The sequence below is a fragment of the Synchiropus splendidus genome, chromosome 1 (assembly GCF_027744825.2).
Source record: "Synchiropus splendidus isolate RoL2022-P1 chromosome 1, RoL_Sspl_1.0, whole genome shotgun sequence".
NCBI classification, from domain to species: domain Eukaryota; kingdom Metazoa; phylum Chordata; class Actinopteri; order Syngnathiformes; family Callionymidae; genus Synchiropus; species Synchiropus splendidus.
In genome coordinates, this window is record NC_071334.1 from 64602681 (window position 1) to 64629006 (window position 26326).

Below are 26326 nucleotides of genomic sequence, written 5' to 3' on the forward strand. Positions count from 1 at the left end.
GATTTGGACATCCATACGGACTGTCTGGGTCGGTGAAAGCGCAGTGGGTACATAGTTAAACAATACTAGATCACATTGAATGGGTTGGATTTTAAACAAATTCTGAGGAAACTGAAATTGTTGCCGTATTTACTTTGTATTTCCCGTAACAACCATTTGCACATTTTTTGATAATACGTTTATAATATATTTTTTATAACTGCTTTTGATAGAAGTTGACAAACGTAATAATAACAAGGCACCAACTAAATGTGCTTTTTACTTTTTTGTATGTCATGAAAAAATAAATACGAAATAATTTTTTGATAAAACGTATACGCACGGACGTGGCATAGCGTCATGGTATGGGCGTGTCTTAATTTTGTCAACATCCTTGTGACATAACTAGTTTCTCCAAAATGGCGACCACTGGCCAGAGGGGAGGTTAGTCATCCCGTTTTCAGCAAAAATATCGCATTTTCACCGTTTATTATTTGATGCACAATATTTAGATGAAGAAGTTGCCATGTCACATCACATTTGTTCGCAAAATATCTGTCAATTACACATCACTGGGAGTAACGCTCTTCGTGCTCGCCATGTAGATGTTTTCGAATGAAAACATCTATATTATAACTTGGTGAACGGTCGCTTACGCTTGTTTATTTGTGAAAGTGATAAGCTGGTGGATCGTTCATTTCTAATGAATTTGTAATGATGAATGTCTTCCATATGATTGCGCATATTAAACAACTAGGTGAAACGTTTATTTGTAATCAGCATTTTGTTCCGTTTATTTATTTTGTCACGATATTTGTTAATATGTAATGCGTATTTATTTATTTGTCTCGTGTTGTTTAATAGCTTGTGACTTCACTTTTTTTATGCTGATGTTTAGTGGATGTCTTTGATGTTTTATCAATTATTCTCACGACAGGTCAGGAGGACCCCGAGAGTGAGGAGGAGGTGTATGAGGTGATGGATTTGACAGAGTATGCCCGAAGACATCAATGGTGGAGCAGAGTATTTGGAAACAACTCTGGCCCGATTGCTGAAAAATATTCTGTTGCAACACAACTGATGATGGGAGGAGTGACAGGATGGTGGGGACATCTCCTTTACAAGCCTAGACGTCAAACCTAAATATTAAAAATAACTATTTTTGAACTACATTTTTCCTATTTAATTTAGGTGCACTGGGTACCTCTTCCAGAGAGTCGGTAAGATCGCTGCAACTGCAGTTGGTGGTGGATTCTTACTTTTGCAGGTAGGCTGATATGAGTGTATCTGGAGTTCATGAGGCCAAATAGATTCTCATTTCATGGCTGAAGCACAGTGCTCAACTGTGTTCATCCGGTAGTAGTTACTGTTGTAACTGGAACTCTAAGACAAGTGTCTGTTTTTGCAGATTGCCAATCACAGCGGCTATGTTCAGGTTGACTGGAAGAAGGTGGAGAAGGATGTAAATAAAGCTAAGAAGCACCTAAAGAAGAAGGCCAACAAAGCAGCTCCAGAGATAAACACGTTCATTGAGGAGGTAAAGGTATCTGTGACGGCTTTTTCCTTTTTGTCCCACCAGCATCTCTGCAGCATTTCATTTTTATGCCTACCTAGACTATTGAACAAACCTGTGAATGACGTTTCTGACCTCTATGAGTCCAGAAGCATATTGCATGACTGTTTGTGTCAATACATATTCGTCTTCAAGTGGCCTCTTTAAAAAAACACATAGCTTGACAAGAATGCCCTCTTTCAAAGTAACTGGTCTTGGTCATTGTATTTTTCCTGAGAAATTCTGCTTACTCAAAACATTGTGCAAGCCCCTATAATTAAGTCTTTCATTTATAAATAACTATTTTGTTATCGTTTCATTGTGAAGGAAAAGGCTTTCTGACTATTCATTTGCCCTCAGACAACGTCCTCTAGTGTTCAACTGTTTACACTGCACCCTGTTGCTACATGATGCTCTTCTCTTTTTTTTCTGCAGGCCACCGATTTCATCAAGAGAAACATCGTCCTGTCCAGCGGGTTTGTTGGGGGTTTCTTCCTGGGTTTGGCCTCCTAAAGCTTCATAAAGTCCATCGTGCAGTATCTTATTCTTCTTCGTATTTCCATCTCAGTTCTAATGGTCCGACTTTGCAGTGCATTATTCTCGAGTATGTGCTGTGTGGCTGTATACTGGTGATGCTTGTTGCATCTCATGTTGTGCTGGGAGCCAAATGTTATTTTTTTTACTATTATTGTTGTGAACAATTTGTTTTGCTGAATGATTGTTGCTGTTATAGCTTTCCCCACTCGGAAAGGCTGTCGTAAGACTTTTCTTCAGTGCCAAATCTCATGACTTTTGTTGCAAATCATAAGTCAGCAGGGGGGTGATGAGTGCCATACGTGACTTTACCTGCTGTTGTTATGGCCATGAGGTCGAAAATGTCACTATGATCTATGTGAGTCTGCAGAGCTTTAATTAATCTGAAAATTAAAACGTAAGGACCAACCTTTACTTACAAATGTGAGTTATGATGCTTTTTTGACTTGACTTTGTCCTGTACAATTGTGTTAAGTTAACTATGTAAATATAACTGCAGTGAAAGCTGTAAATAGGCAGCCACATGAACAGATATAGAAGTCATTTTGTGTTACAGTGAAGCATCTATGAACATGAGGAAACATTTTAATTATAGTACACTTGTGTGAGCATGACTACTAAATGTTGGAGCATTGACAAAAACATTGTCTTTTGCCATTTAAAGCTGCATCATGTTGACGCACTGGAGTCCACTTTGTTTTTATTTTATTTTTTGTCATTTATCCTCATGGTGCATTATGTTTACTTCTTTGACCAGAGTTTGAATCTAACCATTTTGTTTGTTGACAAATAAAGTTTCAGAAGCATTTTGGTCAGCTTCATTTTTCTTCTCAATCATACATTCTTGATGAAATCTATGTCGCGTTAAATATCGGAGCTTCAGTAAAATACAGAAGTGATAATCAAGTCATCCAATTTTAATTTCTTCAAAGTCAAGGCTGGGAATTTTCAGATATTAGTTCTGATTCATTCATTACAGATAAAAACAACTTATCAATACAAATAATGCAAATTAAAAACTTTCTCAGGCGTCATATATCAACCAATTCCAGGTGCACTGCATGAGACAATGTAATGTCATAACCAGAAAAGACCAAATGAAAAAAATCCACTTTGATGTTTATATTAATGAGTACAGCGGGAAGCTAAATTGGATCATTCTGGTTCGAAATGTGATCAGTTGCGATGAACTTCTAGTTAACTCCCTACTTAACAAGAGAAAAGAAGAAAAAGAAACATAATAAAGAGACAAAAAAGTTGCAATATTATGTTAACTTCCTTCAGTCTTCAAAATTATCAAGTTTCTCTTGTTTCCATTGAACTCCTGAAGAGTCCCTTTTCTCCACGTGTCTTGGAACACCTCTTCTTTCAAAGTATATAGATCATCTTTTCCATGATGTACATTTTTTGTTACAATATTTAGCCAGTCTTTCTCAGAAAATGTCACTATGATCTATGTGAGTCTGCAGAGCTTTAATTAATCTGAAAATTAAAACGTAAGGACCAACCTTTACTTACAAATGTGAGTTATGATGCTTTTTTGACTTGACTTTGTCCTGTACAATTGTGTTAAGTTAACTATGTAAATATAACTGCAGTGAAAGCTGTAAATAGGCAGCCACATGAACAGATATAGAAGTCATTTTGTGTTACAGTGAAGCATCTATGAACACGAGGAAACATTTTAATTATAGTACACTTGTGTGAGCATGACTACTAAATGTTGGAGCATTGACAAAAACATTGTCTTTTGCCATTTAAAGCTGCATCATGTTGACGCACTGGAGTCCACTTTGTTTTTATTTTATTTTTTGTCATTTATCCTCATGGTGCATTATGTTTACTTCTTTGACCAGAGTTTGAATCTAACCATTTTGTTTGTTGACAAATAAAGTTTCAGAAGCATTTTGGTCAGCTTCATTTTTCTTCTCAATCATACATTCTTGATGAAATCTATGTCGCGTTAAATATCGGAGCTTCAGTAAAATACAGAAGTGATAATCAAGTCATCCAATTTTAATTTCTTCAAAGTCAAGGCTGGGAATTTTCAGATATTAGTTCTGATTCATTCATTACAGATAAAAACAACTTATCAATACAAATAATGCAAATTAAAAACTTTCTCAGGCGTCATATATCAACCAATTCCAGGTGCACTGCATGAGACAATGTAATGTCATAACCAGAAAAGACCAAATGAAAAAAATCCACTTTGATGTTTATATTAATGAGTACAGCGGGAAGCTAAATTGGATCATTCTGGTTCGAAATGTGATCAGTTGCGATGAACTTCTAGTTAACTCCCTACTTAACAAGAGAAAAGAAGAAAATGAAACATAATAAAGAGACAAAAAAGTTGCAATATTATGTTAACTTCCTTCAGTCTTCAAAATTATCAAGTTTCTCTTGTTTCCATTGAACTCCTGAAGAGTCCCTTTTCTCCACGTGTCTTGGAACACCTCTTCTTTCAAAGTATATAGATCATCTTTTCCATGATGTACATTTTTTGTTACAATATTTAGCCAGTCTTTCTCAGATGTATCTACTTTGTCACAGTTTCTAGTGATCGCTATCTTGCGTGCATCAATAATGTGTTTAGAAGGCAAACATCTTTATTGTCCACATATTGCTTTATATTTCCCAAATATAACCGGAATAATGTGTCTATTTTTTCACTCAGCCCCAAAATTTATCGAGTTTCTTACATTGCCAAAATATGTGTATGTGTGTGTGTGGTTTGCCCCTCCAGCATGCAGCCACGTTTGTTTTTTGCTCTAAATTTTGGGTGTGATGAAAAAAAAAAACCCATGTTTTATGTTCACTAGTGAGCCTGAGTTCAACTTGACAATACAACACCAATCTTGAAAAGACCCAATTCTTTTTCAATTAAATTAAGCCAAACCTTTTTAATTTTATGAAATGTTTGTGTTTAATTTAGAAACAACATATAAACAAAAATGCAAAAACATTGTAGGAAATTATTCAAACTATAAATGGATAAAAGACAACAATTTACACAGTGATGCACAATTATGTATTCACAAGTGGAAAAAGCAAATGAGAAAAGAAAGAAAAAAACATTAAATCCATAATTGTAGGAAACTGTGACATGCAACATAATTGGAAGAAGTCCAGAAATGTGATGGAAATAATTGTCTGCTACCATGCAATGTACAGATATGCTTAAATAGGCATTTTAAGAAGGGCACACTCTGTCAGCAGGGTCAGCGTGCTCATCAAGTGTTTGCCGTTGTTGATCTGAAACATAGAAAAACAATGTGATGAACATAAATTGAACACCAATTATTTTTTTCTCTCTCCATATAAAAAATTAGATTTATTTCTTAAAACAATTCACGGATAGTGAGCAGAGTGTTATGGGTGGTTTTAGCAAAAGTATTATCAAAGTAGTATCATTGAGAATTTTTGTGGGTTTAACCAAAACTACCTCTGTTGGTTCTGTTTCTTCTGAATTGTGCCACTAAAATTCCAAAAACAAGAGCATATTGTTGCACAGTCTTCTGTTAAGTATTATCGTGTAACAGTTTAGAGTATTATCTCTATACATTCACCCTGTAAAAAAAATCTGTATTACATAGCCTCATACACAACAGTGAAGTGTACCTTGATTCTTCCGCCATGCTTTGCCGAACCCACAGCTGTGGACACTTGACTGAGGTTTCCTGCCGTCAGGTCCAATCTGAAGTGTCTGAAGAAGTGAGTCTGCAGCCCCTTTATGAACCTTAATACCTCCTCAATGTAAATGCTCTCGTCATCAATGTCCTCACTTCCACATTCCTCCTCCCGTGGATTGTTTCTCACGCTGCACCACAGCTCCCAAACCTCCTTGGAATTGATGCTATATGCAACGTGCAGCAGGGGAACAACCGGAAGAGTCCAGACCAATTCCAGATTTTGAATATTCGTCTCATTGTGGCAGTTAGTCCAAAGAGCTGCTAGCCACTGCAGATTGGTGTGATTGATTTCCAGCGGGCCAAAGCAGCAGTCAAAGTTTAACTGGAACCAGTTTTTGACTAGGCTGCCAATGACCTCTGAGCCGCTACAGCCAAACAGCGGAAGCAAAATTAAGTCTTTCGGTAAGGAGTTCAGGTAATTTGGTTCGCCATTATTGCAGGACAGCCAGCCTTTCCACACTGACTTCTGTGCTTGATCCACAGCGCCAAACAAAGACTTGGAATTGACCTGAAAGTAAAAAACAGATACAATTTTTAAAAGAGCAGAATCTGAAATGTGAGTCCCAAATATGTTTGAATTTATTTGCAACTCTGGGTGCTGCCTTTTAATCCCCCATCTGCAACTGATCATATGCTTCAGACGCCGACTAGTACACTCTATCATGTAAACTTCACTTCCAATTGCCTTGTTGCATTCAACAACACATACAGAACATACCTTGAATTCACAGATGAAAAAGATAAACATTTATTTTATAACACATTCATATCTCATATCTCCAGTCTTTCATCACGTCCGTCCTCAGGAGAGCCGGCAACATCACAAAGGACAACACCCACCCAGTCTGTTCACATTCCTGCCCTCAAGACGAAGGTACAGGAGTGTCAAATGCAGGACAATCTGGTTAAAGAATCATTCTTCCCCAGAATCCTCAATAGCTCACTGCACTGAAGACACTTTATATACTTGGATATATACTTCACTTCTGAACTGCTTTATGTTTGCATTACTTGTTGCTAAGAACAAAAACAAAAATGATATTGATATGCATAAAAAATTAAGTTGGAATTCACGAGTGAGGGTAATCCTGGAACATTCTGTGCTATTTGAAACATGGTTAAAATGATGTGGCTGCATAGTAACATGTTGATGAGGAAGAAAGGATGAGATTGATTGAGATTACCTGTATAAAAAGAGTCTTGGCATAATCATCCGTGTTGGTCATCCAATCTACCATAGAGAAGGAGACTGTGAAGCTGCCCTGCAGCTCGACATCCACAGCAATACCCCTTTGCTTCTCAGCCAAAAGGAATGCTGAAAGCTGCCGGGAGTAGACCTTCAGCTGGGTGTATCTGAACTGGTGCAGAGGAGTCACATACGACAGTCGCCACTCTTGCCCGGCCAGTAGCGCAACGTTCACCTTCTCCTGAGGATTGAAAACAAAAAAAAAGTTGCTGTCATGTAAGACAAGTACAACATTACAACCCATTCTTACAGTGTTGTCGGTTAACGTCTGGGGATTTTCTCTTGGTGCTGATCGTCGAGGCCTGAATCGATAACTTGAGGCGGTTCCGATGCTGCTGTGGTATGACAAACGGCAGCTCTTGTTCCTGCTTCTCCTCTGAAGAGAAATGCTTGTAAATGGGGTCCTCGGCGCACTAGAGGAGAAGATGGATAACTATCAAGCGCAACTGAATTACAGCAATGAAAAAAATCATGCAGGATATCATGCTGGAAAAAAAAAACTCTCTTCCTGATTTTTGTCTCATGATGGAACTGTATAGTGCGTCAACATGATGCAAGTTATTTAAAACAAAAAACAAACAAACAAAAAACAAGAGATTGTGCTCTTGGTCACATTGTATCGTGTTTCCAAGAACACAGAAAGAGCTCTTTGGATCAGCACTGTACAATTGCTTATCCAGAATTTCTCGTCGCGATTTGGAATAAGTATACTGTATACTCAAAACTAATAGTAACAGATAACTTCAAACCTTTTACCTAACAATGGTGCGCATTATTTGTTTAACAAAACAAACGAGCAACAAAACATTTTAATCAAAATCAGTGCTACATACTGTTCTTTGAGCAGTTTCAGAGTTAGCTAGTCGCAATTTAGCAAACCATTAGCCTCAACAAGCTATAGCCATCTGTACGTAGTGTCGAATTGACTTGAATCACTGGCATGTTATAATTCAAGCATAAAATGTAACCGACAAGTCTTCACGGCCCATTTTGCTGAACTGCAGGAAAACGATCTTAGGCTTTATCTCCCGGAAAACATTTCGGTATTGAACAAATAAGGAATATTGAGACCGAATTAAACATTTCCAGCATATACAGCGGACATTTTCAGGACAAACACGATTACTTTCTAAAACAATACCTGCTCTCACGGTGCTCCATGACGTCTTGGCTAAGGCGCCCACAGCCGGAAATCGATTTGAACATCGCGCTTTCCAAACACTCACGTGGTACAAGTCGGCCAATCCAAGCGACCCAAACAGGAAAAGCATGAAGTTCAGTATTTAATTTCACAATAAAAGGTATTGTAAACTCAAATAGCCCATCGACGAATTAAGACGTTTAATGTAAGTACTATGCTATTATAAGGACAATTTTCTCACTATTTGTTTTAAACATATATAAATGAATAATTTATATCATTTGAAATATAAACTCGAGTAATTTAACTAAATGATGTAATGGAATGGGTCCCTGGTGCTATGACATGAAATAAATTGAAGTGCGCGTTCAGAGAGTCATTATATGCTAAAATTCCTCTCGTATCTACTTTTATGTTGCGACTATCTGCTGCAGTCAATAGCGACCAACCAGGAAGCAGAAGTTCGTTTTACAGTTTACATCTAAAACGCTTCGAAAATCCATCATTTTCTAATCAGTACTATTCGTCCATAAATAATAATTAAAATACAAAAATTCAATTAGGGTGTGTGCGGGCATGCGTGTGTCTGTGTGTGTGTGACAGACCGCTCTCCCTGTTACCATGGAAACAGCCACTTCTCTCTTCTGTGCCTCATTTTTTCCATTCATCTGCGTTTAAATAGCAGTCCTCATACGCATCTAACGATTCCTGGTTTTATGGCCATATTTCACACGCACATACATGACGCTCAATACAAGATATTTTAACTGTCGGTTAGATGACCACATCAACAGCCAATCGGATAAAGGATGGCGCCTGATGGACTTTAACCAATTGGGGTGCTCCCAAATGATGCGTGAAAGGATGCAGCACCATGGTAACTGCAAATGGTTTCAGAGCAAAACAGCGCAACCTTGTGGTCCACTTTGACTATTTAGTGAAGCGTTCACCAATCCTTCATCTTACAACTTATTAGTTTGTTCATTGTCAATTGAAGTAGGGCAATTCGTTGAGTCCACACAGTCCTTTTAGTGCCTAAAATCACTTGAACCATGTCATTCAATCATGACAAGAAAGTTGGGGAAAGTGTGGTAGAATGTGCACCACATGTCACTTATGCGTTAGTCCTGCGTTCCAGTTTTTGTATTAGTACTATACAGTCAGATAATATATTACATTCTGGGCAGAGGAAAACAACAACAACCTGAGCTCATAACTACACACTAAAGATATTGATACATCAATATAGGTTCATCCCTTGCAGACCACCACTGACCGAGGTAAGTAGAAGTAAATCAAGAGCAGCATTTTGAATTCTAGAGAAACTAATTGCTTACAGACCCCGATAAGGCTCTATATTAATGTTGAAATAAATACAAGCGTACAAAATAATAGTCTCTCAGCGGGATCCGTTTGTTTTTATAACATATGTGCCACCGCTTAATATCGTCCAGTGGGGCAGATAGTGGTGTAGACTGCATAATAAACGATGGAGAAAAGAAGGGCTGACGTAAGACGATGGCTGTGGATGGCCGACGCTTGCGCGGGTGAGCCTGGATGCTGCTGTTAGGGAAGATTAGGAAACTGCCCTTAAATCGGTCCCGATGGCGGCCATTTTGGCTCAAATCACGCAGCAGTGCAACAGGGGGGGCTTCCGTCGAACGGAACCATTTCGGCTCCAGTTTCTTGGACGACAGAGGGAGGAGTCGGGCATTTCTGGAAGTCGGAGGAGCAGCGGCCAGCATCAGAGCAGGCGGATTCGGCAAAGGAAGGGTGATGGTGTGCTGGATTTAATGCATTTTCACACCCAGATACGCTGAAGGCGTCGCCATGAGCGCCGTCCATTCAGACGGGGGGAGCTGAAGCACATTGCGCCCAGCTCGCTCTCTGTAGATCCTGGTGGGATAAAGCAGATACTGGGTGTGCACGGCGTTATAACGGTGAAGCAGCCGGTCCTCCCGTCGCCAGCTCGGGAAAGGAGCATCTTTGTCTGAGGGCGTTATCGATGTGGAAGCCTCATTCAGCCTGAAGGATGCAACGGTGATTTTTTTCCTGCACATGAGCGAGGAGATCTCCACACCCGCTGCTATCCACTAGCCTAGCTCCCGAGCGCTCAGCAGCAGAAGGTGGGGCCGCGGACTGACAGCTAATGTGGCTAGCCGGCTAACCTGGACCTCACGGTGACCACTGCTTATCGTCACATTGACAACCAGGGAGGTCCAGACCACGCAGTCCATCGCAGACTGCTTCAAATAAAGGCTGCCATTGATTGTGGGTGGGAGATCCGGCGAGCATCCCCCCTTTACCTATAGACTATGGCGGACGACGACGTGCTGTTTGAGGATGTCTACGAGCTGTGTGAAGTCATTGGCAAGTAAGTACCGCCATTAAGTCTGATCAGACTCAACATTCAGTCATTTTCAGCCACTCATCCTCTACTACACTGTTATGACTGCAGTAATGGCTGTGACCTAAGCATTCAGACTACCTTATACCAACCAACATCTTCGTTGAATACACATGGTTCGTTAAAACACAATTAGAAATTAGGAATATATACGCCAAGTGACAATATTTTTTTGTCTACTAAAGTATGACATTGTTTTTTTAGCATACCATTTATTTTATTTATGATCTTTCTTTCATATATATATATATATATATATATATATATATATATATATATATATATATATATATATATATAGCTTGGCGGGGCTTCTTCAATCTGCCCCTTTTTTTAATGTTGCAAACTGGGCTTTAACCCGTGCCCAGTCTACCACCCCACCCCTTCTTCAAATGCTCTTTATGGGGGGATGAAGTTCCATTAAGTTTGCCTGGGAAGCTCCTTTGACCCTGCAGGCAATACTGTTCATCAGACTTTATGTTACTGTGGTTACTAATTGATCCTGGGAACAGCAGTGCTTCTTTAACTCTTGGTTTAAGCATTGTAGACTATATATAGGGCTGCAACCAAAGATGATTTTGATCGATTTGATTGATTTTGTCGACTAGTCACTGACTACCTAAACGATACACTGGCTACTAGGCGTGTGATGTGAATGGGTAGATGACTTTTCAAACATGTCTGATTTTAGCGTGATAAATAGTGGCAGCTCACTTAAGTCCTTGATGCGTCAAATGGTCCCACACTTTTGATGTCTTTGATCACAATGGTCTCAGACCCTCAGCCATTTAACCTCTTCCTGTAGATTGTGCTTAGTCGTGCACAATCACACCAGTGAAAGAGAGCGATGACATCTTGACTTGTCGAAGCTGTTGATGACTATCCTGTGGGACAAATAAAGGATATCTAATCTAATTTAAAAGCATGTAATCGACTGTGTTGAAGAGTTGCTGGAGCTCTAGCAAAAACCTTGAGTTGCAGATTAAAGTTTTTAAGTTTAATAACCACTTTGAATATCTAACATGCAATTCATGTTAGGATTTGGTTGTTGAAATGGACTATCTTAAAAAGTTTGAGGTTCAAATTTGTAGTCTTCTATGTCACTACGTCTCACTTGATAACTTATTGTCATTTGTTTGGTTTGGTCACACTCATTAAGGATACAAATACACAATAATACAAGCACATTGATGGCTTTCTAGATTGATAATAACAAAAAGAAAAGTGAAATTAATTAATGGGACGTCACAGCTCAAACTGGCCACACTTTACCTCGTGGACTCACGGCGGCTCTTTTTGAACTTGCAACCTCAAGTTCTTTCACACTTGATCCATAAACATGTTAATGTGGACCGGCCCTCCTTCTGAGCTCCTATTGTTGTTCAGACAAGGTGTCTGTTTTTGTTCCCCTCAGAGAATGTCTTCATTCGTGGTGTGGTGGGGGAAGTGCCTCAATTTTTATTGGCTTGCCAATGATGGCAAACATATTTTTACATTTTAACTGACCAGAGTGTAGTTGTCCCAGACATCATAGCGCGGGTCATATTTAATTCTGGATACTCCCGATAGTGGTGTTGAGCTTTGAGCAGCAGTGTCGGAATTTGGCTACATTAACTTTCCTGAAAGATGACACAGGTTATTGATCAGTGCTGGTCATTGTGCGTCAATGATGTTCCTGCAGGGAATATACACTGTCTGGTAAATAATGGGCAGAGCCTGCCTGTTCACACGGATCCTCATTGTTTATTTTGAGATTTCATGTACAACCCCTAGCGATTACTTCAATGTTTCATGGATTTTAAAAAGACTGAAAATCCTTAAAACTACAAGTTACCTGTTTTTGAAGCACTCACACCATTCTTGAATCCATGCTGTCTGAACGGACACAGATTGGAGTTGTCAAGCACCACGACTGCAGTTGAAGTATTCTTGAGTTCAGGCCTGAGGTGCTCATTAGAGAGACAGGTATTAGGATGTGCAGCTTTGTCCAAACCAATGAGTTTAAAACCTTTGTTCATTCTAGCTGTGTTAAATTGGCCTGACTTTTAAACGGGCGCTTTCATATTTATTGCTTCAAAGTTGGTCAGTGTGTAATTATACACCCACATAGTCCTTTAGGCAGAGCAGCGGAAGCCGTCAACTGGGCTTTTGCAATGTAAGATCAACTTCTAGACCCCGTCTGTTCAACTGAAATAAATCACAGTTTATGTACGGAGGACTGTTTCTTTACGACAAATGCATTTATTAAATTTTTCACCTTCAAGTATATGAGGAACTTAATTAAATGCACTTACAATGCAAACATCTGGGGCTTTCACTGGTGTGTGGTGTTCACTGCTGTAATGCTACCGGTTGATATGGAGCTGTTATATCTTAGAAGCAGATTAGAAGACTTTTACATAGCATCAGCAGTGAGCTTCAGCTCAATGGTTTTGCTTATTGTGGAGAAGTATCTGTATTGTAAAGTACTTCAGTTATGTGGAACTCTGAATTAGTTTTTCGGTCCCAAATCATCTTTTTCCTGAAGGTTTTCTTTTTTTGGGAGTTATTTTGGTAACAGAGAGAGAAAATTTCTTTCTGAACTTTTCAGAAACACAGCAATAGGGCTATCAGAAAACATGAAGTAAAGCCACTGTCTGTGTTATACTTATGTTGGACGGGTGTCTAGGAAAATGAATACATATTATGCATGTTTTCCTACTTTGTGTTGTTTACAGAAAACGTCTTTACTGCGGGGATAAAGTTTTTTCACCTGTGTGTCAATGAGTTAAAAGCAAATCAGAGTAAAGTGATGTTACCCTCAATGATTGTTTAATGCTTATACAGAGAGAGTCCTATGAAGCAAATAGTGTGTGTATTTTCTGTCCTCCTGGAGTAGCCCACATGGTTCCTAGAATAGAACTTCAACTCTGATTCTGTGAGTCTAGCGTCCTGTGGGCATCACTGCTCTATATTTTTTTGTCATGCACGACAAATGCTAATTTCCACTCTGATATTCAAAGAGTTTGTTCATTTGCATCAGGAAAGCTGCACTAAACCTTTCTGAACTTGTTTCCTTAACATTGTCTAATTGAGTTCTGCTGTAAAATGCAACCCACATATCCAAAGGACTAAGCAAAGTAATTTGTTCTTCTACTTGGTCAGCACTTGACTCCACTCTGCGAGCCATTATTGAAAGAAGTTACAGTTGTGGAAGAGATGTGTGCCGTCTTAGCTATTTATTTCACTTTTCCCTTACTCACGACATTCATTCAACATGAATAGAATTGAATCCTGCCTTTAAGTGAGGCTTTATTCTGCTTCAATTCTCTATCAGGAAAGGGAACTGGCTATAATCTGAGAGTGTTCTCAACAATTTTCACCTCACAACACCATGGAGTCTATGGCATGGAGTCTGGTGAGATTGTGTCTCTTAATCCAGAAATGAAGGCTTGTGAGTGATCCACCCGCCCCACCCTGCACATTCTTCTCACGAAGATTGCCACTTTGGGTCTGGGTTTGAAGACTGCCGCCATCGGATATGAGCCATGTGTGGGCGTTTTGTGCGAGCCCACTCTGCACAGCTGTGGTGATGTCAGCACAGCCTGTCAGACAATAACACGCTCTCTTCGTCCTCGACTGTTGAACGCCTGAATAATTCCTGCTAATCCCAGGATAGTTGTTTTCTAATTTGTCCTTGTGCTTTGCAGACATCTTTTCCAACATTTGCTGTTTGTGAACTGACTTGGTTTCTTTATCGATTTCCTTGAAACCACGGGGTGACATTAAAAATGGGGTTGGTGCCTAAAATGTGGCAGATTCATCCAACCCCATGTTATTGTTTAATAGAGGTTATAAGATTCATTGCTCCACATTAGATCAGAGCCACTGCAGCCTGCCACTATTCTAGTTGTTGCAGCGTCACAGCAAAACACGTCCTCAATCATTGATAAAAATGGATAATGCATTGATAAAAAAAATGCAATTTTAATGTAACATATCAAACAATTTTCTCATTTCCAAAGCAACAATTGCATTCTTGCATGGCTAAACAAACAAAATCTGTTTCTTGGGGGTTGCCATTAGTTGGACAAATATTTTAGAAGTTGAAGTGATTGTGCTTTTCTTTGCTAAATGGACTGACCACACTGCCCATCAGCCAGTTTATGTTGTTGACGGAACACATCACCTTTCTATTCAGAACAGTAGGGGTCAAGTCTTTGATCATCGACTACACAACAACGTAGATCAGAAGCTTTGCATGGTGTGAGTTTGTGTGAAAATACAGAAATTGCACTATACACGCCTGAGAAATTGTGACATAACTTCTTATTACACGCACCTCTACTTACAAATGCCGATCACGAGAAGTAGTCCACGTTGCTTTATTTTCTCGACCTCACTTGGGCCACTTTTTATGTGAACTGCAGCTGCTGTAACACATCACTCCACAGGTCAACAGGTCACTGGGGTTGTCCGATGATCAGGTGGTGAAAGTGTCTCGCTTTACAATCCTCTGGTTCGCTTCCACAGTTGGTTTTGTGTGTTAATTGTCACAGCAGATGTTTACGCTGGGGGTTAAGATCATTACTTTTACAGAGGTCGCCATTTCTTGGTCCCTACCGATTTTTAGGGATTTCAAGATGCAGGGTCAGAATTTTTGGGTCTTTCCCCTGTAACTAAATGAAAGAGTTTTTTTTTTCATTTGGAACTCAACAGAAAGAGGCAAATCACTAACAGTGCGATAAATGTGTTCAATAGTAAAATGAATTCCGGTAATAATGAAATAAAACAATGAAAAATATATAATTAAAAATTTTTTTTTCAGACCTGAAGTTTTTGACTTAAACTTTGGAAAAATTGTCTGCATTTTGTGTGTCAAGCAGCATTTGTCCCACGACTGAGGCATGTCAGGAGTTGTGGCGACAGCTGGAGCACAGCAGGGTGTGTGGATGTGTGTGTGTGTGTGCTTGTGGAAAATTTCACCACTAATTAGATTTAACGCTTGGTACGTTTCTAATCACGAGTGGAAGTGATCTTCTAAAGACTGTCAGAAATCTAACTCAGTGCAGTTGAACTATCAACGATTGGTCATGGAAACTGATGGATTTTAAATAAAATAATACAATGGTGCAAAAACATGTTGAATTTGCTACTGCAGTGTCTTTCAGCTCATTCCTGGAAGAAATGTACAATGTTATATGTCATGGATATCTATTAACAGTACACGTGCAGTCCTTTAAAAGTTTCCTTACTCGAGTAGATGCTGCTTTAGGGCCACATAAAAATACAGAATCAGAGGTTTGAATGAAAATAAATATGCTGTGAAGAACTGGTGTGGATTCATGAAACAACAATGTCTCATCGGTAGCTGAAGTGAGAGTTCATTTAAATAAGATTATGGAACCGATAGTGCCACTTAGTGGGAAATAGGAACCTTCATCACTATTAAGAAGTACATTATCTTAAGATTTACCATTGATTTGGAAAACCTGTGCTGCACAAATATATAGACAATGCAAATATTCTCATAAAGCACTGTTTGAATTCATTCAATTTGATGGAGCGTTTTTTAATGTGTCCATTAGATGGCGCTCTCTACTAATACTGTGTCTGTAATGAAATGACTTGTCAGTTTATGTGGGTTTACACTCAGCCGACAATGGAGAGTGATACTGTATTTTAAAGCAGGTGTGAGTACAAGATGTCTGCAGATAAGAAAATGTCACTGAGGTACAGAAGGCGAAGCAGTAGCATTGGCATTTAAATACGTTACCATTCTGTTGAACTCCACGCCTTTATGCAGGATATTGTTTTGTCGCAGACCCATTGACTTTCTTTAGTAAGTGACGAGGTAAAAAAATATATATATTACCCATTTAACAACGTTTTTGGCTGCTAAACCCTCATTATGTCCATTTTTTTTACTTTTACAGTGCTGTGCACCTCTAATTCCTTTTGAAAAACCCACCTACTGTACAAGTTTTTAGAGGTTGTTAAAGCCTCCTTTCACAGTCCCTTACTCTTTCTGTTTGTGTCTTTTTTCCCCCTTGCAGGGGTCCGTTCAGTGTGGTGAGGCGATGCATCAACAGGGACACTGGCCAGCAGTTTGCTGTGAAGATAGTGGATGTGGCAAGCTTCACATCCAGCCCTGGTCTCAGCACTGAAGGTATGTACAGGGTGTCAAATTACTATAGAATTCACAAAGACTTATGAAGAATTAGAGGGCTCTAGTTCACTTAAATATTGTGGATATGTCCATAAGAACGGCATTTACAATTAATAGTGAAACTGAACAGCATGGACATCATTAACCTTTTCACAATTATTCAGAGTCAATGAGCCTTGGGTGACTCATATATACGGCGATGCCTGTGGTCTTCTACTGGATATAGTCGTTGCCAAGTTTGATTCATTCAAGTGATACTTGCTATACTAATGTGAGAAATGACTGGCATGACTTGTTAACCAGGCTCTGAAAGGGTATTGTTTACTTAGGGTATTTGGACGGATTAATTTTACTTGCAACTGTGAGTGAAAATGCTCAGTGTGTTAAGTGTTTCTTCTTTCTCTGACAATAGTATCGGTGCAAAGATTTATGCACTGAACCCATTTAGGGTTTCTAGTTTTTCACAACAGACAGTGAAGTATCTGTTGCAGGATTCCAAATGAATCATATGCCAGGTTTTGACAAAACCATGTGTGATGTGAATCTCAGATCCAGTCTGAGTGGTGGTTTTATGCGTCTCCTGCGTGGACACTGAGCACCATTGTCCTCCTCAGAGTAGATCCAAGTCAAAGCGAGGAGGAAGAAGAGCGTAAGGAAGTCATGACGATGAAGAGTTTAGGAGAACAGACGCTCAGTTGAGATAAATACACAGTCATTATCTCTGGTTGCACAATGATACTGGTCGGTCACGACAGGAAGACGCAGATGTGTTGCATGAGAAAAGTGTATTCTGTAAATGAAGCTCTTGACAGCAGCAGTGGTTTGAGAGGTCCAACCACCATTTCTGCCAATCATGCGGTATAATGAGCTCGCTCATGTTCTCTCTCTCACTGATCATGCCAAACGATTGGGCTTAAACCTTTGAAATGTCTGACCACAGCCTGCAGTGAAATCAAATCGTAGTCAGATGGCTTTAGGTTTTTGGCTCCACAAAGAAGACATGACAATTCTCAGTGTATCCCTGAGGTTTTTGAGAGTTTTGAGGTGCCAATGTGTTGTTAATGGAGTTTTAGCAAGTATATATTGACTATAATGAAAAGATTTTGTAACAAAGCCACATTGATGTTTGTTTTTCATGAAAAATTTATAGATAAAAATGCTAAATATGACAAAAATAACAATTAACTCAGTGCTAAAATGTGAGCACATCAGTAAAACTTTAGCATATAAATTAATTTAATGCAAGCTTGTGCCACTTTCTTGCTTACTTCCTACAGAATTGTGCATTATTGATATTTCTACCTGATGAAATGATAACCACAAGCATGTTACTGGTATGTACTCCTTAATAAGGCGTCTTTGAAGATTCTAAAAATGGTGAAAATAACCAGTTAATATTTGTCAGTTATTCTCAAGCAATAGATTGTGAACTCCCTCACAAATACAACCTCAGGTGGCCTGTTTAAATTTGTATTGTGGTAAGAAAGGTTTCTGATTCTGAAAAAACATCAGTAAGTTCCCTTTTTGCCTCACAAACAAGTGTGAAACACAATTACAGTTACAAAACTGCTTCAGCTGCAAAAACAACTACTCTTTATGTCCTCATAATGTAAGAGTAGACTAGTTGTGAATATGCTTCAAATTGCCTTTCTTTCTGTGTCCTTCCAAACTGTACTCAGAACTGGATATGTGCATGTGTTTGTGTGGCAGATCTGAAGCGAGAGGCCAGCATCTGTCATATGCTGAAACACCCCCACATTGTGGAGCTTCTAGAGACCTACAGCTCTGATGGAATGCTCTACATGGTCTTCGAATTGTGAGATTGTCCTTGCTTTTTTCCCCAAGCACATTCTTAATTTTCTGTGAAAAAAAGTGTTCACTAGCAGAAAATTTTCATGAACCTTTTATTAAAATTCCTCATGTCAAGCAAAACAATGAACCTGAATCCTTTTTTTCTTTGAAGTATGGATGGAGCTGACCTGTGTTTTGAAATCGTGAAGCGAGCTGATGCTGGGTTCGTGTACAGTGAAGCAGTGGCCAGGTAAGCTTGGAAGTCTGGTAACAATCGATGATACATTCTTGCTTTTGACTCACCATTTTTTAGGTGGTCCCCATGAAACTAGCAAAGTACTCATTTTGGCTTCTTTATAAAAGAGATGCAAAAATGTTTTCCTTAACCTTTACTTTTTTTAGTGTGACATTATATCTTAAAACCTTTTTGTTAATCCCTCAAGGCATTTTAAGTGCTCATATATATATTCATGTATTCTTTGACCAACACATTTTCTCTCTTGTTAAACTGCAGTCATTATATGAGGCAGATTTTGGAAGCTCTTCGGTACTGCCATGACAACAACGTGATCCACCGCGATGTAAAGGTAAAACCACCGGACCTTTTCACGTACAACCCACGAAATAAATGACAAAATTTCCCATTGAAGTGTTATCAGCAGAAAACACGTCAGTATGCAGAACAAGCGTCATCGACTGTTCAGTGACATTTTCATCTAACGGGAATCCCCTTCTGGGGGCTGATCTTTAAATCATGCCCCTTTATGTCTCTGTAATTACAATGTGCGTTTGTTTGGAGTCCTGATAGTCAGATTATCATCAGGCACTCAGCAATTGGATTAACCTCACACAGATGTCAAATACCACCAGGCCAGATGGAGCGGTCCTAACCCAGACAAATCCAGCAATACAGAGCTTCATTTACATGTAAAAGACACAGTATTGGTTGAGTTTTCGTGATTATCTATGTCCAAATCACAATTACCGTATCAAAATAAAATGAATTTAATAATCAGTGTAATCCACAACTGTACTAAATTAAAACGGTTATTAAAAAAATTAAAAATGCACAATAATCTCATATTATTAGGCAATCATGAGACAAAAACACGACGGTAAATAACTTGATATTCACTGACTCATTTTAGTCTTAAATTATTTCTAGCAATAACAAGGCTAGTAATAAAAAAGGTATCAAAACAGCAAAGCAAATGAACAATAATGGAGATGTAAATATTTCCTTGACATTTTTTGCAAGATTATTTTACTTCTAATGAGTACAATGGTGTTTGCCTTATATCAAAAAGTAATGCTTATTATTATTTCTTAAATAGTTGATAATGTTATCTTTGATGAATTCCATTTTAATTACATGAAAGCTTGTTGGTTATACTGGAATGGCACACATCATTGTGTGTGGTTAGAATAATTTTTATGAAAATGAGTGTTTCCTCCTGAAACACAAGCCTTTTGAGACTGAAGACTGTTACTGTAATATTTTAACTCTCAATGGTCTTAGCCACAGTGGAATTAACACAATCTAAGTCAGTCTAACTGGAAGAGCACAATCGGTCTGAAACTGCTACCAAAACCACTGGTGCATGAGGCAACAATGACGTGTGCGACAGCAGAAGCATTGTTTGGTTCGACGTTTCAGTCTTTGTTGGTGAGCAATGTGGTCACATCTTTTGGCTCGACGGCGCTGACCACGTAAAGACTGGCTCTCGGAGTCACAGAGTTATTGTTCCAGTTGTTGGGCAAAGCGATCGGCACACTGGATCGCCGGAACTCCATCGTGGAGCTGTTGTACGTCGCCTCAGTTTGGAAGGCAAACAAGTTGCCAATTCGTTGGCCGAGAGCCTGCATGGCAGTTTTGCGCACTGATCCAGACAAAAGAAAATACATGACTGGATCCAGACAGCTGTTGAATGCAGACAATACGAGCATGATCTCGTTGATGCGGTCCACCAGCTGCAGGTATTCACATGGAAGCGACTTGTTGAGCTGTGAGAGAATGTAGACCGGGCGGAAGGTGTGGTACGGCATGAAGCAGATGGTGAACACAAAAAGGACAAAGAAGGATTTCTTAGCTGTTCGCTGGTAGCGAGAGGCATTGGGCAAGTCTGGTTTGTCCCGAGATACTTTCAACAAACGCAATGCAATTTTGGCGTAGGACACGATCAGCACCAGGAAGATGAGCCAGAAAGCAGCCACCAGCAGTCCGTTGAAATATGCTTTTCCCTTGGCATTGCTGCTGCGATGCTTGAATTGGAAACACTTGCCAGTGTCCTCTTTGTCTTCAGCTGTCACAATCATAGTCACGCACCCCAGCAAGGACATACCCCACAGTACTCCGCATAAGGCCCAACTCTGTCCCCACAGCTTGATCGACATGCACTTTCGCGACCTGCCGCTCATGTTCAACCGGAGGTATCGGTCCAGACTAATGAATCCCAGCAACAAAATACTGATGTACATGTTCATGTAGAACAAATTTCCCACGAGTCTGCAGGCGGTCTGCCCCAGCACCCACTCATTTCCATTCATGTGGTAGTGGATCCTGAAGGCCAAGCACACCAGGAGGACCAGGTCAGCCACAGCACAGTTGATGAGGAACACCCGCACAGAGTTGCGACTCACTTGTAAAAAAAGGAAGACCCACAGGGCGAAGAGGTTGCCGACCAGACCGATGAGGAAAAAAAGGGAATAGAGTCCTGCGAGGGGCAGACGGAGCGCTGCGTCATCAAATGAACAACTTTGATCTGAAGGGGCCTGAGTTGTGGAGGAGTGTGATAACGTAGACATGGAGAAGGTTGATGAAAGAACGGATGTGTTGACGGTAGATGAGTTGGCCATTTGTTGTGCCGTCACTTCCCTTGACCACTGACACCTGTGCAGGTAAAACAGTGTCGTCGTCAAAGTAGTCTTTCCTAAAACAGTGCTATTGTCACAAAACAGCTGCGTCTCTTCTGTGTTTTAGATCTAGAAATTTAAAATAAACTTTTAAATATAATATGACCGAGGTTAAGAATTCCACTGCACCTACTGGGTTTAAACAACCAAAGTTCTACAATTAAAAAAACTAAGTAGTCATCAATTATTAAATGACTAGTCTGCAAATTAACAGATGAATGTCTTGGAAAAAATATTTCTACAATTCAAATTTCTGAGGAATCACAACAACAATCTATTTTTTATACACTTTATTGCTGCTGTGCTATTTTTGACTCAAATGGGGCCCCGTTCATGAAGTAGCTCTCGCCACAACTGCCTCTCGACTGAGGGCTGCAGGTGCCTCTCATTGTCTGCTGTACTTGATGCTGTGCGTTCATTGTATCGTAAGATACCGTTCTTTGTCTTTGTTAAATTTTCACTCGAAAAGTAACTTGTAACTCATCTTAAAATGTACTCTCTTCTTTGGTATTGGACCAAGCCATTTTTTATTTCTTTTTCCAGCAAAGAATCATTTCACCCAAAAACTCTTACTTACACATAAGTGCCCCAAAAGGCTAAATTGTTAGCTGCTTAACAAGACAAATTACTGTGCATTCACTTACCGTTTTTCACCCTTTCAATGTGGCAGACCAAGTTTTTCGCATGCTTTAAGTGTCTCCCTATTCTGTTGGCAATTTGCTCCGTCCTCTGTCTTTGATGAACTGTTTCCTTTTTCCTCCTCTCTCTCGACTAAGTCAACTTTGACTCTTATCTAGGTTTCCTGTTCTGTTTGTACCGCCCTCTTTATCTCTCCTTTCAATGACAGGTGTGAAATTGCTGGAGGAAGAAAAAGCATGATAACATAGAAAAATTCCCTTTAGTTTAGGCTTTGATTGACAGCTTGCATTTATTCATCGTGTCTCCAACAAAGGTGCACATGCACAAACAAATCTAAACTAAAGTAGATGGGGTGTAAATACACACCCCTAAATGCCAAATAATGAACACTCTGAAGCTCCTGAAAACAACAAAAAAAGCTTTGAGCATTGGCCATATTTATGCTGTTTTATTGTGTTTTTGAATAGTTTCTTTATCAAATATTGCAGGTGATGTTTATTTCAGATGATGGTGGCGGATATTCACGCTTAGCACTGACTGTATCTTCATCCTAAATTTTGCTTTCTTTATTGTTCTAGTTTGTAATACATCCACAACATTTTTTTTCCTGTCTGATCAATATGAGATAAAGAACAGAACAAAAAACCTAGCATCACTGTTTTGCAGGCTTTTGAATTTCACATGAAGTGAGTTGCATCTCCTTCTTACCAGTCTCCCTCTCATATTTCTGCAGCCTCACTGTGTGCTACTGGCCTCGAAGGAAAACTCTGCACCTGTCAAACTTGGAGGTTTCGGAGTTGCGATTCAACTGGGAGAGTCTGGTTTAGTAGCTGGAGGTACGGTACCGCAGTTGGGACACTGAAAACAATCAGCAAACAGTTGGATGACACAAACCAAAGAAGCTGACAAAGGCACAGAAAGTTTTCAGGGATCTAGGACTCCAAGGAGAGATAAACAAGTCAGACATCCTGCTGAGGAGACACCTAGTTAGGCACCGTGCAGACAGATATGTGCTCATTAAAGCGTCTCCAGGGACTTGTGGAGCCACAAGCAAAGTTCCCAACAGAATTGTATCATAAATAAAAGACCAGAAACTATCCATGAATGAAGAGGCATGTGCACTTCTGCTCTAGAAGTTGAAATCATCTCAATTATCCAGCTTCACCAAAACTATCAAAATCTCTCTGCTGGACGCGTTTACACGTGGCTTCAAAAGAAAAAACATCTTTTGCATTTAATTTTTTTGCGATTAATGTACATCATGAAACTAAGATTCATACTCCAGTTGCAATGTTTCATTCTCCCAATTCATGGATTCAGCTCTAATAATTCAGATATATGTCAAGCCCACTTTGATCCATGGGGTGCATTCTTCAAATGCAGCAACATCTAATGCCTTCCTGCTGGTAAAGGTGAAATAGGTGGTGAATTACCATAGAAGTGGAAGCACCATGACTACCGGTATTTGAAGTATCAATTTCTGAATGCAGAAGTTGATGTGTGGTTTCATCCGAGGTGTCAAATTCGATCACATACGGCGCCTGCATTTCACACACGCTGAGAGCGGAACAAAGTTATTATTTGTTGAAGACTCTGTTAATGGCATTTTTCACGAGGTAGTTTAAACACATTCTTCTATCAGAGTCCTTTTTAGTTAGGGAATGCTAATGTTAACACAAGTCTTCCCTGTGGTTTGCTTCAAAACACAATGTCCACCTCCACCACTGACTCACTGCACATGAGGGAGTCTGGTTTTCTTCTTAAATTCTTTCTTCCTATTTCTGATTATCTGCATCATTTTGGGGGGAGTTCTGCAGACTAATTCTTGGCCTTTAAAACTCCCACTTGCTTGCTTGTCTTGAACAGTAACCTTTGTAGGTCATGATATCAACGTGCTTTGTTGGTGATTTCAGTTTCTTTTTTGAATTCAATTATTTTTTCAATTGACGGCCAAACAAAATCACGTCGGTGGCCAGATTTAGACCTTCGCTTTAGTCTGAGTTTAACAGGTCGATTCCATACTAGCTTTGTATATGTAAAAATGCTGGCTACATTACTTGCAGAATGTATGGATTTTCGCTAGCTACTTGGACTTTTACTTTTTAATTTTGATGAATTACTGACATACAAAACAACAAATCAAGCACTGTTATTTGTTGACTATTATACCTGTTGAGAACACACATTGAAACAGTATAATTTAGTTTTGTTTGTTTATCAGACAGACGAAGAATTGTATTGAAATGGAAGGAAGTTTTGTTCCACAAATTTTTATGATAAATTTTAAGGGTGTCGAAAACCCTTTTTCCGCCACTGTACAATGTAATGTAACCACCATAAAATTCATAATGAAGAACTGTAAATGAGATCACTGATGGGCAAAAAATTAAGTTTAAAAACTCTAGGTTAGAAACACAAAAAAAAACATTCTGTTCTGTTCTGTGCATTTCATGCAACAAAGAGATGATGTTTAGGCTTATGTGCATAGATTTAACTTCAGTTTGATCATTCAGCTGTCAAATTTTCTCAGGATTAATTTTGATTTTTAAAATCTAGTCCCACTCCTAATTTTAAAACATTGCAAAATTCAGTTTACTTCAAAATGTACTCCCAAAATGTCCATATCTGTTCTGCTGATAAACCACACAGTGTGTCAATGTGGTTTGAATATTCAGTTTTTCTGTGTCCTGCTCTTCTAGGTCGAGTTGGCACTCCTCATTTTATGGCTCCAGAGGTTGTGAAGAGAGAGCCCTATGGCAAACCTGTAGATGTCTGGGGATGCGGCGTCATCCTCTTCATCCTTCTGTCAGGCTGTCTGCCTTTCTATGGCACAAAGGAGCGCCTTTTCGAGGCCATCATTAAGGGGAAGTACAAGGTAAGGAGGTGTCTCATGGGGGTGCCATTTTTAGCTTGAAAGAATTACAAATATTTAGGTTTTTTATTTTAATGAAAACTTCATACTGCTCCATCTTATATTCTCGGGTTTACATACAGCTTCACGCTGCATGTAAACCCAATATGACGTATGAAAAACATATAAACATGTGATCGCCTATCACAGTTCTTTTATGACACTGCAGTTTAACTACAAACCATATCTGTGTTGTTTAATGAAAGGACAACACATTCATTTATAATGCATCATAACACTAACCTAACAGAAAGAGGCTGTATAGATTGGGGAAGAGGACCAGCTCAGTCCTGGTCTGCAGGACACCCTGACGCCACTGGGCAGCACCGTCAATAGCAGGCTGATCCATCCTCGCTGCACGACCGAGTGATTTTGATGCTCCTTTCTGTCCAGTGCCGACAGGTTGCACAACAGCAAAATCTGATGGAATGATTGATGACCACTGTTGATTGTCCCTCATTTATTTGTTGTCTATCTATTTTTATATATATATATATATATATATATATATATATTGTATTTATTTTGTCACGGTATTTATATTTATCATGGGTATTTATTTATTTGTCTTGCGTTCTTTGATAGCTTGTGACTTCACTTTTTTGTTTGCTGATGCTTTTTGGACGTCCATGATGTTTGTTGTGCAACTTTAATGTCTTTGATATGTGTCTGTCTTCATTGCTATGACTATTTCCCTACTGTGGGACTAATGAAAGCATTCTAAACTAATGTAATCTAATGTAAAAGCACAACCTAAACCTAGATGTGGTAAACATTAAACTCTTGAGTTTCAAAACTGAGTGAGTGGAGCTACATCATACTTAACGCCCATGAATGTGAAACCGTGGGTTGTGACTTCACGCTGCGGCTAACCAACCCTAGATAAAACGACGAAGGTTGCAAAATATGTAGTCTATTGTCTAAAGGTGAGAAAATGTTAATGCTTCCTTCACTGCAACTTTTGTGTGGCTCCTCAGATGAATCCCAGACAGTGGGCCCACATCTCTGAGAGTGCCAAAGACCTGGTGAGACGCATGCTGATGCTGGACCCTGCTGAGAGAATCACAGTGTACGAGGCCCTGAACCACCCCTGGCTGAAGGCAAGATAAGACAACTGTTATTTCTGTTAACAATCACTTTCCTCGTGATCATGAGACATGTGAACAGCAGCTTAACAGCTGCATCACAATACAGTGAAGTAAATTAAGTAAACAATTTGTGCAATAACTACCATTGACTAATGATGTGCAGACAATTATATTTAGATTAGAGACATCGAGAAATACAAATGTATTTACTCTTTACCACTCCTCCATTCAGCAGAGTGAATTCAACAGTATTTTTCATACAAGGCACTCGAACTACGTTTC

At 39.3% G+C, this 26326-nt stretch overlaps 4 protein-coding genes across 20 annotated transcripts in view; 2 read left to right on the forward strand and 2 right to left on the reverse strand.

The window, feature by feature from the left end:
• Window positions 1-310: 310 nt before the first annotated feature.
• On the forward strand, window positions 311-2884 carry LOC128765121 (FUN14 domain-containing protein 1). Of its 2 annotated transcripts, none has more exons than XM_053875583.1 (5): window positions 311-423; window positions 917-1082; window positions 1171-1246; window positions 1388-1522; window positions 1967-2884. In XM_053875583.1, the coding sequence occupies exons 1-5, from the start codon at window positions 399-401 to the stop codon at window positions 2042-2044; spliced, it is 480 nt and encodes a 159-aa protein (XP_053731558.1). In that variant the 5' UTR covers window positions 311-398; the 3' UTR covers window positions 2045-2884. The 2 variants fall into 2 exon arrangements, with proteins under 2 accessions (XP_053731558.1, XP_053731566.1); XM_053875591.1 differs by having other exon boundaries at window positions 1388-1516; window positions 1967-2883.
• Window positions 2885-4278: 1394 nt separating this feature from the next.
• On the reverse strand, window positions 4279-8223 carry cenpl (centromere protein L). The gene is made up of 5 exons (XM_053875572.1): window positions 8148-8223; window positions 7257-7419; window positions 6945-7187; window positions 5690-6268; window positions 4279-5323 (listed from the first exon to the last, which is right to left on the reverse strand). Exons 1-5 carry the CDS (start codon window positions 8210-8212, stop codon window positions 5249-5251), a joined length of 1125 nt encoding a protein of 374 aa, XP_053731547.1. The 5' UTR covers window positions 8213-8223; the 3' UTR covers window positions 4279-5248.
• Window positions 8224-9847: 1624 nt separating this feature from the next.
• Window positions 9848-26326, forward strand: part of LOC128760894 (peripheral plasma membrane protein CASK-like) — a 32253-nt gene continuing 15774 nt past the window's right edge. For all 16 annotated transcript variants that reach the window (XM_053868623.1, XM_053868673.1, XM_053868647.1 and 13 more), the window contains exons 1-8: window positions 9848-10521; window positions 16590-16702; window positions 18413-18518; window positions 18666-18743; window positions 19008-19080; window positions 22779-22881; window positions 24745-24920; window positions 25934-26056. In XM_053868623.1, the coding sequence (XP_053724598.1) occupies window positions 10463-10521; window positions 16590-16702; window positions 18413-18518; window positions 18666-18743; window positions 19008-19080; window positions 22779-22881; window positions 24745-24920; window positions 25934-26056 (831 nt within the window). In that variant the 5' untranslated portion in view covers window positions 9848-10462. The remainder of the gene's footprint in view (window positions 10522-16589; window positions 16703-18412; window positions 18519-18665; window positions 18744-19007; window positions 19081-22778; window positions 22882-24744; window positions 24921-25933; window positions 26057-26326) is intronic.
• Window positions 18593-22259, reverse strand: LOC128760963 (probable G-protein coupled receptor 34). The gene is made up of 2 exons (XM_053868764.1): window positions 22051-22259; window positions 18593-21383 (listed from the first exon to the last, which is right to left on the reverse strand). Exon 2 carries the CDS (start codon window positions 21347-21349, stop codon window positions 20147-20149), a length of 1203 nt encoding a protein of 400 aa, XP_053724739.1. The 5' UTR covers window positions 21350-21383; window positions 22051-22259; the 3' UTR covers window positions 18593-20146.

Coding starts and splice junctions, on each gene's coding strand:
- LOC128765121 (XM_053875583.1), top strand. CDS start 399: ATGGCGACCACTGGCCAGAGGGGAG. Junction 1,083..1,170: donor ATGGGAGGAGTGACAGGATG/GTGGGGACATCT, acceptor TATTTAATTTAG/GTGCACTGGGTACCTCTTCC. Junction 1,247..1,387: donor GTGGATTCTTACTTTTGCAG/GTAGGCTGATAT, acceptor CTGTTTTTGCAG/ATTGCCAATCACAGCGGCTA.
- cenpl (XM_053875572.1), bottom strand. CDS start 8,212: ATGTTCAAATCGATTTCCGGCTGTGGGCGCCTTAGCCAAGACGTCATG. Junction 6,269..6,944: donor CCAAGACTCTTTTTATACAG/GTAATCTCAATC, acceptor TTTTACTTTCAG/GTCAATTCCAAGTCTTTGTT. Junction 5,324..5,689: donor AGCATGGCGGAAGAATCAAG/GTACACTTCACT, acceptor TCTATGTTTCAG/ATCAACAACGGCAAACACTT.
- LOC128760963 (XM_053868764.1), bottom strand. CDS start 21,349: ATGGCCAACTCATCTACCGTCAACACATCCGTTCTTTCATCAACCTTC.